Source organism: Hyla sarda, chromosome 8 (assembly GCF_029499605.1).
Source record: "Hyla sarda isolate aHylSar1 chromosome 8, aHylSar1.hap1, whole genome shotgun sequence".
Taxonomy (NCBI): domain Eukaryota; kingdom Metazoa; phylum Chordata; class Amphibia; order Anura; family Hylidae; genus Hyla; species Hyla sarda.
In genome coordinates, this window is record NC_079196.1 from 118,899,327 (window position 1) to 118,913,284 (window position 13,958).

Genomic DNA, 13,958 nt, shown 5'->3' on the forward strand with positions numbered 1-13,958 from the left:
CATTTTTTTTTTTTTTAAATGACTAATGTCACTGCAAAGTAGAATTGGTGGCGCAAAACATAAGCCTTAATATGGAATTTTAGGTGCAAGATTGAAAGGGTTATGATTTTTAAAAGGTAAGGAGGAAAAAACGAAAGTGCAAAAATGGAAAAACCCTGAGTCCTTAAGGGGTTAAATCTATTGGTGCCAGAACTTTAATCAGATTTGTAAATTACTTCTATTTAAACTTAATCCTTCCAGTACTTATCAGCTGCTGTATGCTCCAGAGGAAATTATTTTCCTTTTACATTTATTTTCTGTCTGATCACAGTGCTCTCTGTGACATTTCTGTCCATGTCAGGAACTGTCAAGAGCAGAAGAGGTTTGCTATGGGGATTTGCTCCTGCTCTTGATAGTTTCTGAGAAAGAAAGCACTGTGGTCAGACAGAAAAGACATTTAAAAAGAAAAAAAAACTTCCTGTGAAGCACTCAACAGCTGATGAGTACTGGAAGGGTTAATATTTTTAAATATAAGTAATTTACAAATCTGTTTTTCTGGCACCAGTTGATTTTAAAAAAAGAACAAAGCTAGGAGTAACTTCTGGCTGCCTGCTTCTGTCAGGGAATAAGCATCTGTATTAGTTGGACCAAAGGGTGGACCAAATTGATATAAATGTAATTCATGATTTATATTTGCCTATTTTTCAAGCTATTTCAACTGTATTGTGTGCAAAAGGGTGTCATACCCCTTAATAAAAAAAATGTGTGCAGTTAGTGTTCTAGGTTTTTTCTCCAACCCAGCCCTTGAATATAATACTCTTAAAACCATCATGGTCAAAGATAAGTGAATTTGAAAGGTATGCAGATCTTTTTCTACCTAGAGCCTCTACCCTGCATTTCAGATTCTAATACAGATGTCTCTGTATTTCCTTTTATGGGTCTATTGTATGTATAAATATTCAGGTTGCTGTTCGATAATTTAAATCATAACTGGAAAACTAAATATAGGAGTTTGGTCCTCAAAAAATGTGTCTGTCACCATGTCTTATCTGCTTGTTTTAGAAAACACTAATATTTTCCATGAGATATATAATTATGTAAAATGTTTTCTGATTACTCTGTGTTGTGTCATTCTTCTGTTGGAGTTCATTCACACTACAGAGTTTCCGAGCGAAATACCACTTTGGAATTTCATTTGGAAATTCTGATGCAACAAGTCCAATTGCAGTGAATGAGATTTTGTTGCATTATGGAATTTCAGCAGCATTCAGCCACTAAAATTCGCCCACGAAAAGAATGCTGACTGCCTTTTAGGATTTCCACCTGGATAAATTCCATAGTGTGCATGAACCCTTACTAGAAATGTATGACTAAATGGCCAACTGGTTGTTCCCAGCTGAGATGTGTCCCTACACTGTTAGTACACTGTTTGACACTATCCAATCAAAGCTGACAGTGACAAATATTTCCCCAACTGGTAACACCCAGTTGGCTATTTAGCCATACTTTCCAATAAAGAATAAGAGAGGAATGGCACAACAAAGAACTATAAGAAAAAATGTTACAGAATTGTTTTCTCATATTGAATGTACAGTATGTCTTTACTAAAACAAACAGGTCAGGAATGATAATAGGTGCTCTTTAACCTCTTAAGGACCAATGACGTTGTGGAACGTCATGGCACCCTGGGCTTTAAGGACCAATGACGGTCCACAACGTCATGGCTTTTTCCGGTCCCTGCCGCTCGCCGGGCAGAGATCGGAACGGCATGCCTGCTGAAATCCTTCAGCAGGCATGCCGTGCAAATGCCGAGGGGGGTCCCGCATGTCAGCGATCGCCGGAGATCGCTTGCGAAATCACGCAAGCGATCTTCGGCGATTCTGGTCATTCGGGTCACTTGTGACCCGATGACCCGGTAATAAATGGTGATCGGCGGTGTACAATTCACCGCCAATCACCTACCGTTGCTGGGGAGTGGTGACAATTCTGTCACCGCCCCAGCAACGCTGCTATTGGCCGGCGATCGTCCGGCCAATAGCAGAGCGGTAGAGGAGGGGTTAACGGCTCCTTCCCGCTGCTGGACCCGCTGTTTTCATTCAGCCAGTGGGTGCAGCAGTGAGAAGAAGACGTGGATCCCCCCTCGGAGCCGGAGCCCCCTCAGGAGCCTTTAGAATAGGGAAAGCTGAGTGCAGGGACAGGTAGGAGTCTAATAGGTTTCAAAAAGTTATATAAAAGTAAAAAAAAAGTAAAAAAAAAAAAAGGACCCCCCCCTCTGACCCCTAATAGGTCCCCCGGGTCCTATTAGGGTCTGATCCCTGACCCCGGGACCTATTAGGGGTTCGGGAGCTGCGTGTGCCATCCCCTTTTTTTTTTGGCTGCAGCTTTTTTTATTTTTTTTTTATAACAAAAAAAAAAATACCCCCCTGACCCCCTAATAGGTCCCCAAGGTCCTATTAGGGTCTGATCCCTTACCCCGGGTCCTATTAGGGGTTCAGGGAGCTGCGTTTGCCACCCCTTTTTTTTTTGCCGCAGCTTTCTTTTTTCTTTTCTTTTACTGTTGTACACTTTTTACACCAAGCACCACACAGTACATACTTCACCGCCCCCCCCCCCCCCGCCACTGCTCCCCCCCGTCACCGTAGAAAAAAGGCGATGGCCCGTCGGATATGTTCGGCAGCGGAGGCTTTGGCTTTTTTAGCCTCCGACTCCGAATCTGTCAGTGAGGACGATGAAGATCCTACATTTTTGTGTTCTTCATCGTCCTCCTCATCATCCAGTAGTGATGATGAGTCCCCTGTACGGCGGCGGAGACGCCGCCAGGCGAGGCCACGCATCCCCCATGAGAGTGACCCAGTGGCCGACACTAGTACGAGTGGCAATGCCGCTCGTAATAGGAGTCAGGCCCCCCAGACAAGTGCACCAGAGCCCCCTTCCGATGAACCTGTCTGGAGCCCCCGGAGGGTTATCAGCCACGGGTTCCTGAGTTTGTTGGCGACTCAGGAATCCAGATTGACATGGCTGGCTTCACTGATCTGGACTTTTTAAAGTTTTTTTTCAGTGACAGCCTGGTCAATCTAATGGTGGAGCAAACGAACTTGTACGCCCAGCAGTTCATTACCCACCACCCAGATTCGCTTTTGGCCAGGCCCAATGAATGGCGCGCCATTGATGCAGCGGAAATGAGGACATTTTGGGGCCTCTCACTGCATATGGGCCTGGTCAAAAAACCAAGTGCTTGTCAGTACTGGAGCAGGGACGTCCTCTACCAGACCCCACTTTACAGTATGGCGATGACACGGAGGCGGTTCGAGGCCATTCGGAAATGCCTGCATTATGCAGATAATGAGGCATGTCCGCCCCGAGGTGATCCCGCCCATGACCGGCTTTACAAAGTGAGGCCGGTCATCGATCACTTTGGGGCCAAATTTCTGGAGGCCTACATACCCCTCAGGGACCTCTCGGTAGATGAGTCTCTCATCAGTTTTAAGGGGAGACTCATTTTCCGCCAGTATATTCCCTCAAAGCGGGCGCGGTATGGCGTGAAACTCTACAAACTTTGCGAGAGTACCTCCGGGTACACTTGCAAGTTTAGAGTATATGAGGGACGAGATTCCCGTATTGAACCCCCAGATTGTTCCCCCACTCTGGGTGTTAGCGGGAAAATCATTTGTTACCTTATGCACCCATTGCTGGATAAGGGTTACCACGTGTACGTCGACAACTTTTAAACCAGCATCCCTCTCTTCACATCCCTTTCCGCCAGATCCACGTCCGCTTGTGGGACCGTGCGGAAGAACCAGAGAGGCCTCCCTCTAAATTTGGTCCAGACGCCTATGCCCAAGGGTGAGTCCCGTGCCCTGACCCATGATAACCTGTTGTTGGTGAAGTATAAGGATAAGAGGGATGTACTTATACTCACCACTATTCATGGCAACGGCAGCACCCCTGTCCCTGTGCGAGGTCCTCAAGCCCGATTGTATTCTGGACTACAATCGGTATATGGGGGGAGTTGATCTCTCAGATCAAGTCCTCAAGCCATATAACGCTATGCGGAAAACACGGTCATGGTACAAAAAAGTTGCGGTCTACTTGGTACAGGTTGCCATGTACAACGCTTTTGTACTATCCCAGTACGCTGGCAACACAGGGACATTCCTCCAGTACCAAGAAGAAGTCCTAAGGTTCCTGATCTTTGCTGACAAGGAAAGATCAGGCCGGACTTCCCAAGGGTCTGGAGTTATAGGCGCCAGGATCGTCCCAGGCCAACACTTTCCAGGTGAGGTCCCCCACAGTGGAAAGAAGGGACGATCCCAGAAAAGATGCAGAGTGTGCTACAGGAGGGGGATTCGGAGGGACACCAGGTACCAATGTGACACATCCCCAGATAATCCGGGCCTTTGCATAGGCTGCTTCAGGGAGTATCACACTTCCATGGAGCCCTAAATTTTCCCTTTTCATTTGAATTTTCCATAATTTGACCAATGTACCAAGTCCAGAGTACATTCCAAAATATAACCCCCATAAATCACTAAATAGCCCCAAAAACCCTGAAAAAAAAACCTGATAAGACCTCTGGGGGTGTTTTTTCAAAAATGGGTCATGGGTCACTGAGTCATTATCATCGGGGACTTTTTATGTTGCCTGAAATGCGCAGCGCTCTCTCTCCACCTGAGCGGGTGAGCATTTGAGGCCACAGGTTAGGGACGGCCACACACATCACATTCCCAGAATGATGATTCAGAGCATAGGGTTTGGGGCGGGCATATTTTTTTTTGTTTTGGCTATGCTCTGGGTCATCATTCTGGGAACATATCCTGTTTTATTATGTTTTATAATTTTCTGGCCCACTGTACCCCATATTACGGGCCTCTGTACCCCACGTGTCTAACCCAGTTACGGCCCGTTGTCCCCCATAGTGTTCCCCTATTTTAGGGCTCAGTGCTCGCCCCATTAGCGCTCCTTGAGGGGGGGTCCCACATCCTGGCTCCATATCAGGCTCAAGGTCCCACTCAAGCAAGACCTGCTGTGCATCTGCCAAGCCAAAATCACCAAAAAATAAGGTATGTCCTTACTCCAAAGAAATGTATTTAAAAATTGTGGGGGGTCTTTTCTGCTATTAACCCTTGTATTAATGTAAAATTTGGGGGGAAACACATTTTAGTGAAAAAAAATATATATTTTTTACATATGCAAAAGTTGTGAAACCCCTGTGGGGTATTAAGGCTTACTTTACCCCTTGTTACATTCCTCGAGGGGTATAGTTTCCAAAATGGTATGCCATGTGTTTTTTTTTTTGCTGTCCTGGCACCATAGGGGCTTCCTAAATTCGACATGTCCCCCCCATTTCAGCAAAGTTTGCAAATGTGACTCCTTGTCACGATTCGGCTGGCTGGAGGTGGATCCTCTGTGCCAGAGAGGGATTGGCGTGGACCGTGTCGGTGGACCGGTTCTAAGTTGCTACTGGTATTCACCAGAGCCCGCCGCAAAACGGGATGGTCTTGCAGCGGCGGTAGCAACCAGGTCGTATCCACCGGCAACGGCTCAACCTCTCAGACTTGAGATGTTTAAATGCGTCTTCCGCTTGAGGAGACCAGGACTTAGGATTGGCATTTTTCTTGGTTAGAGCCACGATAGGAGCCACAATAGTGGAAAAGTGTGGAATAAATTGTCTGTAATAATTGGCGAACCCCAAAAAACGTTGGATAGCACGGAGTCCGGAGGGGCGTGGCCAATCTAATACGGCAGATAGTTTATCTGGGTCCATTTGTAGTCCCTGGCCAGAGACTAAGTATCCTAGGAAAGGAAGAGACTGACATTCAAAGAGACATTTTTCCATTTTGGCATAAAGTTGATTGTCCCGAAGTCTCTGAAGAACCATGCGGACATGCTGGCGGTGTTCTTCTAAGTTGGCAGAAAAAATCTGAATATCGTCCAGGTAAACCACAACACAGGTATATAGAAGATCACGAAAAATGTCATTAACAAAGTCTTGGAAGACGGCAGGGGCGTTGCACAGGCCAAAGGGCATGACCAGATACTCAAAGTGTCCATCTCTGGTGTTAAATGCAGTCTTCCATTCGTCCCCCTCCCTGATGTGGATGAGATTATAAGTACCTCTTAAGTCCAGCTTGGTAAAGATGTGGGCGCTTCGTAGGCGGTCAAAGAGTTCCGAGATAACAGGTAAGGGGTAGCGTTTTTTTACCGTGATTTTATTAAGTCCGCGGTAATCAATGCAAGGGCGTAGGGAGCCATCTTTTTTGGAGACAAAAAAAAATCCAGCTCCGGCAGGAGAAGAGGACTTGCGGATAAACCCCTTTTTTAAATTCTCCTGGATGTACTCCGACATGGCTTGGGTTTCCGGAGCAGACAGAGGATAGATTCTTCCCCGGGGTGGAGTAGTGCCCGGGAGGAGGTCAATAGGACAGTCATAAGGTCTGTGAGGAGGCAAAGTCTCAGCTTGTGGCGCAGTGGCCCTTTAAATTGCAGAGACCCGGCGCGCGCGCGCCCTAAGGAGCGGGGCCGTGCGCGCCGGGAAAACACAGACGGGGAACGGGTCAGGTACGGGAGCCGGGATGCACATCGCGAGCGGGCGCATCCTGCGTCGCGAATCGCATTCCGGCTGGGAGTAATATCGCAGCGCACCCGGTCAGCAGGTCTGACCGGGGCGCTGCGAATGAGAGGACGCTGCGAGCGCTCCGGGGAGGAGCGGGGACCCGGAGCGCTCGGCGTAACACTCCTTCTCTTCTGAGCATTGTGGCGCCCCTGTAGTGCACTTGACGTCCACTTATGGGGTACCTCCATACTCAGAAGAGATGGGGTTACAAATTTTGTGGCGTCTTTTCTACTATTAACCCTTGCAAAAATGTGAAATTTGTGGGGAAACCCACATTTTAGTGAAAAAAAATATATATTTTTTTACATATGCAAAAGTCGTGAAACCCCTGTGGGGTATTAAGGTTCACTTTACAACTTGTTACATTCCCCAAGGGGTCTAGTTTCCAAAATATAATGCCATGTGTTTTTTTTTTTTTGCTGTCCTGGCACCATAGGAGCTTCCTAAATGCGGCATGCCCCCAGAGCAAAATTTGCTTCCAAAAAGCCAAATGTGACTACTCCTCTTCTGAGACCTGTAGTGCGCCAGCAGAGCACTTTTCACCCCCACATGGGGTGTTTTCTGAATCGGGAGAAATTGGGCTTCAAATTTTGGAGGGCATTTTCTGCTTTAACCCTTTGTAAAAATGTAAAATTTTTGGGAAACCAAGCATTTTCGTTTTTTTTTTTAACATATGCAAAAGTTGTGAAACCCCTGTGGGGTATTAAGGTTCACTTTACCCCTTGTTACGTTCCCCAAGGGGTCTAGTTTCCAAAATATAATGCCATGTGTTTTTTTTTTTTTGCTGTCCTAGCACCATAGGGGCTTCCTAAATGCGGCATGCCCCCAGAGCAAAATTTGCTTCCTAAAAGCCAAATGTAACTACTCCTCTTCTGAGACCAGTAGTGCGCCAGCAGAGCACTTTTCACCCCCACATGGGGTGTTTTCTGAATCGGGAGAAATTGGGCTTCAAATTTTGGGGGGTATTTTCTGCTTTAACCCTTTGTAAAAATGTAAAATTTTTAGGAAAACAAGCATTTTATGTAAAATTATTATTTTTTTTTTTTACATTTGCAAAAGTCATGAAACACCTGTGGGGTATTAAGGCTCACTTATTTCCTTATCACTACTTCTGGAATAAAACGATATTTCTGGTGATCCAGTACACCATAATAAGTAATTTTATAATCCTTGATGTCACAAATTCCGAATCCAACACATTATCAACATCAATTAGAATAAAATATAGCTTTTAATTGAGATATACTAAAATTAAGATATACACACAATACGTATATTGAGCACAAAACATAAAGAGGGTAGAGGTAACAGGTGAAACCCTAATAAATTCCCTACCCAAATTAATTCCTAACAACTAAGTGAAGGACAAGGGTTAGGGGAATAATTACAATATGTACAATTGGTACAAAAATATATCAACCTCTCTGGCCAACGCGTTTCTCTCCCAGGTTGAGGGGAGTTCATCAGGGATGAGAGGATAATATTCACAATTCAAATAGTGCACAACAAATGCAAAATCATATACAGAAGATACAAAGACCAATAATAACAATAAATGAATGATAGTACATAGGTCTGGGTCCGTCAGTCATAAGTACCGGTCATATATGTGAGTCTGTTAATGTCTAGTCAAATAATGTATGTATGATAATGTATGTGTATTTGTTTGACCAGACATTAACAGACTCACATATATGACTGGTACTTATGACTGACGGACCCGGACCTATGTACTATCATTCATTTATTGTTATTATTGGTCTTTGTATCTTCTGTATATGATTTTGCATTTGTTGTGCACTATTTGAATTGTGAATATTATCCTCTCATCCCTGATGAACTCCCCTCAACCTGGGAGAGAAACGCGTTGGCCAGAGAGGTTGATATATTTTTGTACCAATTGTACATATTGTAATTATTCCCCTAACCCTTGTCCTTCACTTAGTTGTTAGGAATTAATTTAGGTAGGGAATTTATTAGGGTTTCACCTGTTACCTCTACCCTCTTTATGTTTTGTGCTCAATATACGTATTGTGTGTACATCTTAATTTTAGTATATCCCAATTAAAAGCTATATTTTATTCTAATTGATGTTGATAATGTGTTGGATTCTCACTTATTTCCTTGTTACGTTCCTCGAGGGGTCTAGTTTCCAAAATAGTATGCCATGTGTTTTTTTTTGCTGTTTTGGCACCCTAGGGGCTTCCTAAAGGTGACATGCCCCCCAATAACCATTTCAGGAAAATGTTCTCTCCAAAATCCCCTTGTCGCTCCTTCCCTTCTGAGCCCTCTACTGCGCCCGCCGAACACTTTACACAGACATATGAGGTATGTGCTTACTCGAGAGAAATTGGGCTACAAATACCAGTAAAAATGTTCTCCTTTTCTCCTTCCAATATTCAAAAATTGGGTCTACAAGAACATGCGAGTGTAAAAAATGAAGATTTTGAATTTTTTCCTTCACTTTGCTGCTATTCCTGTGAAACACCTAAAGGGTTAAAACACTTACTGAATGTCATTTTGAATACTTTAGGGGGTGTAGTTTTTATAATGGGGTCATTTTGGGGGTATTTCTTATATGAAGATGCTTCAAATCCACTTCAAAACTGAACTGGTTACTGAAAAATAGTGAGTTTGAAACATTTTTTAAAAATTTGAAAATTGTTGCTGAACTTTGAAGCCCTCTGGTGTCTTCCAAAAGTAAAAACTCATCAATTTTATGATGCAAACATAAAGTAGAAATATTGTATATGTGATCAAAAAAATTTATTTTGAATATCCATTTTCCTTACAAGCAGAGAGCTTCAAAGTTAGAAAAATGCTAAATTTTCTTTTTTTTCAGCAAATTTTGGGATTTTTCACCATGAAAGGATGCAAGTTACCACAACATGTTACCACTATGTTAAAGTGGAATATGTCACGAAAAAACAATCTCGGAATCAGAATGATACCTAAAAGCATTCCAGAGTTATCAATGTTTAAAGTGACAGTGGTCAGATGTGCAAAAAACGCTCTGGTCCTAAGGTGTAAAATGGCCTGGTCCTTAAGGGGTTAAACTAGTATAAATAGCAAGTGGAATAACTCTTAATTGGAAACCATCAGCTCATTGCTCATTTCTATGTATTTTAAAAAAATATATGTATACAGAAAGTCAAGGTAACTGTTCCATTAGCAATTTTTACAATTCTTAATAGTAAAAAAAATGAAACTTAGACAGTTTTTGATAATTTTTTCACATTTTATAAATTTTTCAAATATAACATTAGGAAATATTTAATCTTAATAAAGATGATGGACTCTTCTGAAAGATCCAATTTTACCATTCAGAGCACCCCAGTCTGAAAACTTCTTGTACTCTCCAGGTCTCAAGTAATATTGACGTCCCTTAAAGTTGGGCTCCTCATAGAACATCCAGTGACCATCATGTACATGACAAGAGTTAATGTCATGGTAGCGGAATCTGTCATAAACTTGAGGACAGTCTTCGGAAAACTCCATCATTTGCCCTTTAAAGTCTCCTCTCTCATAAATCCTTAGTTTATAAGGACCATGATGCTTAGGGGAACAAAATTTTTATGAAATTACAAAGTTGCAATAAAAGTTAGCGGTAACACTGAAGACAAAGTACTACTCACATTGGTGCTTTAAATTTGCAGTTTGCATTAGAATTTTAGCTTATTTTTCCTTATTAGTTAAATTAATGATACCTATTTTATTATAGTCAATCCCCCTCCTCACACCTGTAGGCTAGTGTTTATCTCGGGATGTATTTTGTGTTTCCTAAACTAACAAATTAGCCCTTTCTACACAGTCTTCATTTACAATTCCTACCATTTTATAGTTATAGCACATGTGTACCTTCTTTACATCAGGGACTAGTGTATGTGCCTTCCCACTTAAAGGGGTATTCCAGCCAAAGACATCTTAACTCCTATTCTTAGGGGATAAGATCTCTGATCGCAGGGGGCCCACTGCTGGGACCCCCAACGCGATCTCCTTGCAGCACCTGCATTCTATGCCTGGCTGCTGCTCCAGTCTCAGAAACCTCTGTGTTTCCGGGACTGGAGACGTTATGCCACCCCCCTGTTGTGACGTCACACCATGCAACCTCCATTCATGTCTATATCATGTCATTATTTTGCCTTTGTCTAATCTACAGTGTATAGGATATTATAGAACTACTGCTCTAAAATGCAGGACAAATGCATTGTGTTTAAAGATATACTGCAAGGGAAACATACTTGTGGTGTCAGACGACATGACTTGATGGAATCATTGTAGCCCATCCACTGATGGAAGTCAGGGTATTCTCCCTTCCATAAGTAATACTGATGCCCTTTGTAATTTGGGTTTTCATAGAGAATCCAGTTACCACTTTCTACTCGAATGGAGTTGCAGCGGTTGAAATAAGAGGACATGTCGGTACAGTCTGAGCTGCATTCATAGCAGCGGCCTTTAAAGTTCCGGTCTTCATAGAAGAAAATCTGTCCAGAAACAAAGTTAGATCATTAAAGGGGTTGTTCTCAACAGTGCTGCACTTGTCCATGTGTTTGTGTGTTACTGCGCCAAATTCCTTTTAAAGTAGCAGGAATGCGATATCTGGCACAAACCTTGCAAGCAAGCATTTTTTTATTCTTCAAAAACCACATTGTAGATACACAAGCTAAAAATCAAGTGTTACACCTTTTGTAAAATATAGGTGACTCCTTAGTACATTAATTTAATTTGCTGCAGGTTATTCTGAATGGCTTATCTATCTATCTATCTATCTATGAGACAGATAGAGAGATAGATAGATAGACAGATAGAATGATAAAAAAAGATATATATATATATATATATATATATATATATATATATATAATAGATAGATACTGTAAACAGATGATAGATAGATACTGTAAACAGATGATAGATACATAGATAGATAGACAGAAAAAGGAAGAAGGTAGCAGCACTCCACAGAGGGTCCAATGCAGGTGGGTGCAGGTCAGAGTGGTAATCCTTGGTTACTGGTTTCCAAAAATAGATAGAAACTGGAAAAGTTCACTACAGCACTCCAATATGGTGAAGGATAGTGTTTATTCCATCAACCCACACATGACAACATTTCGGCTGCAACAATGCTGCCTTTCTCAAGCCAGATAAAGGCTTGAGAAAGGCTACATTGTTGTGGCCAAAATGTTGTCACATGTGGGTTGATGGAATAAACACTATCCACTTTCTTCACCATATTGGAGTGCTGTCGTGATCTTTTCTAGATAGATAGACAGATAGAATGATAAAAAAAAATATAGATATATAATAGATAGATAGATACTGTAAACAGATGATAGATATATAGATAGAATGATAAAAAAAAGATAGATAGATAGATATAAGATGATAGGTAGATATATAGATAGAAAGATAGAATGATGAAAAGATAGATAAATAGATTTAAGATGATTGATTGATAGACAGATAGATAGAGCTCAATAGAGCTAAAATTACTTAGAGGCTACAGGAAACACATATTTGAAAATAAAACCTGTAGAATTAACAAAGCACATAACTATGTCCTTACCTTGCCCATTTTGAACTTGTGTTAAATGCCAAAACTCTAGTGCTTGGTAATAAACATGAGGAGAGGTCTTTATATAGTACTGCAGTGCTGATTCTGGCATACTTTTCATTTAAAGGGACAATTCCTGTTTTGCCTATTAAGGCAAATGTATAGCTATTGTATTCCCCCCCCCCCCCCCCCCCTCGTATATACTGTTGTTAAATCACACTAGAACCTACTGGTGATTGTCACATATATAGGAAGGAATAGTCTGAAGCTGCTGTTCAGCAGACTGTTATTTGCTGTTAGCTCTTGCCAATGTTAAATATTCAAATAAATAAAAAATCTGTTTCTTTATTGTTTGAAATGTTATTATTAATATTATTAACCTGTAGAGGATACAGGGTGTACAGGTATGCCCTTGGCTCCTGGTACTTAGCGAACCAGGATTTAGTAATCAGCAGCCAGGGACCCACCAGTAATGGCGGACATCAGCGATCATGCTGATGTCTGCCATTAACCCCTTAGAGGCCGTGATAAATACTGATCAAGGCATCCGCGACTGTTCCAGCGGCTTCGGTGGCTGATCCTGCGGCCGTCATCATGGGTCTTTCTCTTTGGCATATGCATGGCACTGATCAGTATCTGCAATCTGAAGATTGCAAAAAATAGTCCCCTGTGGGAACTTAAAAAGTGTTAAAAAAAAAAAGTAAACACAAATTGAAGTGAATAAAAAAAATGAAATTCCCCTCTTTTCCCATAAAAAAAAAAATAAAAAATATCAACATATTTGGTATCGTCATGTGCAGAAATGTCCAAATTATAAAAACAGAGCTGTAGCTAGCTCTTTTTGCGCCCGAGACAAGAACAGAAGATTACACCCCTCCCCTATTTGGGTTCGGGGCACCCCTCAGAATTATTAAAATTTTTATTTTATTTTTTGCAGGCCACTCCTATGAAATATTTTTTTTTCTTATGTAGATTACAGTACTGCTATATGCAGCGACTCACACATGACATATTCACTGATCAGAGTAATTCTCTTTTTTTTCTTTTTCTTCCCCATCTGGCACAGGACATCATGATGATCACTTCCAGCCAAAACTCTTCAGGGCAAAATCTGCAATACAAAAACATTAGGCTCTGCACTTTTCCAGCATTATCCTCCCCTATTCCCCACAAATGCCTCCAGCCTCCTCTAAACACAATGCCACCAGCCTTCCCACAATGCACAAGGGGAGATATTTATTAAAACCTGTGCAGAGGAAAAGTTGCCCATAGCAACCGAACAGCTCACTTATTTTATTTTTAAGAAGGCTTCTGCAAAATGAAAGAAGCAATTTGATTGGTTGCTATGGGCAACTTTTCCTTTGCACAGGTTTTGATAAAGCTCCCCCAATGTTTCCAGCCTCACTCAAATGCCTCTAGTCCCCCCCTCCCACAAGCACACACATTCCCTGCTGCCTAACCCATATTCCTCCAGCCTTCCCCACAAACAATGCCTCCAGCCTCACCCACACTGCCTCCAGCCTCACCACACTCAGTGCCAGATGAATGTACATGGGAGACAGGGGTGTAGAGGGCTGTACATGGATGACAGAGGGGTGACAGTGGGGTGTGTGGGTTAACACTGGGGTGTACAGGGGTGACAGAAGTGTGTAGATGGGTGACAGAGGGGTGTGGAAAAGCTGGGTAGGCCTCTGTCAGTGCCACCCCTGCTCCTTCCCTCCATCCACATCATTCTTCTGAGGGACCGGGGAGCATCCAGAGTCCACAGCTGCTTCACAGGAGAAGAAGGATACACAGGGATCAGAGCTGCAG

At 42.5% G+C, this 13,958-nt stretch overlaps 1 protein-coding gene across 1 annotated transcript; it reads right to left on the reverse strand.

Moving 5' to 3' along the window:
- Positions 1 to 9,871: 9,871 nt before the first annotated feature.
- On the reverse strand, positions 9,872 to 12,167 carry LOC130285295 (gamma-crystallin-4-like). The gene is made up of 4 exons (XM_056536651.1): positions 12,159 to 12,167; positions 11,691 to 11,849; positions 10,834 to 11,082; positions 9,872 to 10,147 (listed from the first exon to the last, which is right to left on the reverse strand). Exons 1-4 carry the CDS (start codon positions 12,165 to 12,167, stop codon positions 9,872 to 9,874), a joined length of 693 nt encoding a protein of 230 aa, XP_056392626.1.
- Between the last annotated feature and the right edge of the window lie 1,791 nt (positions 12,168 to 13,958).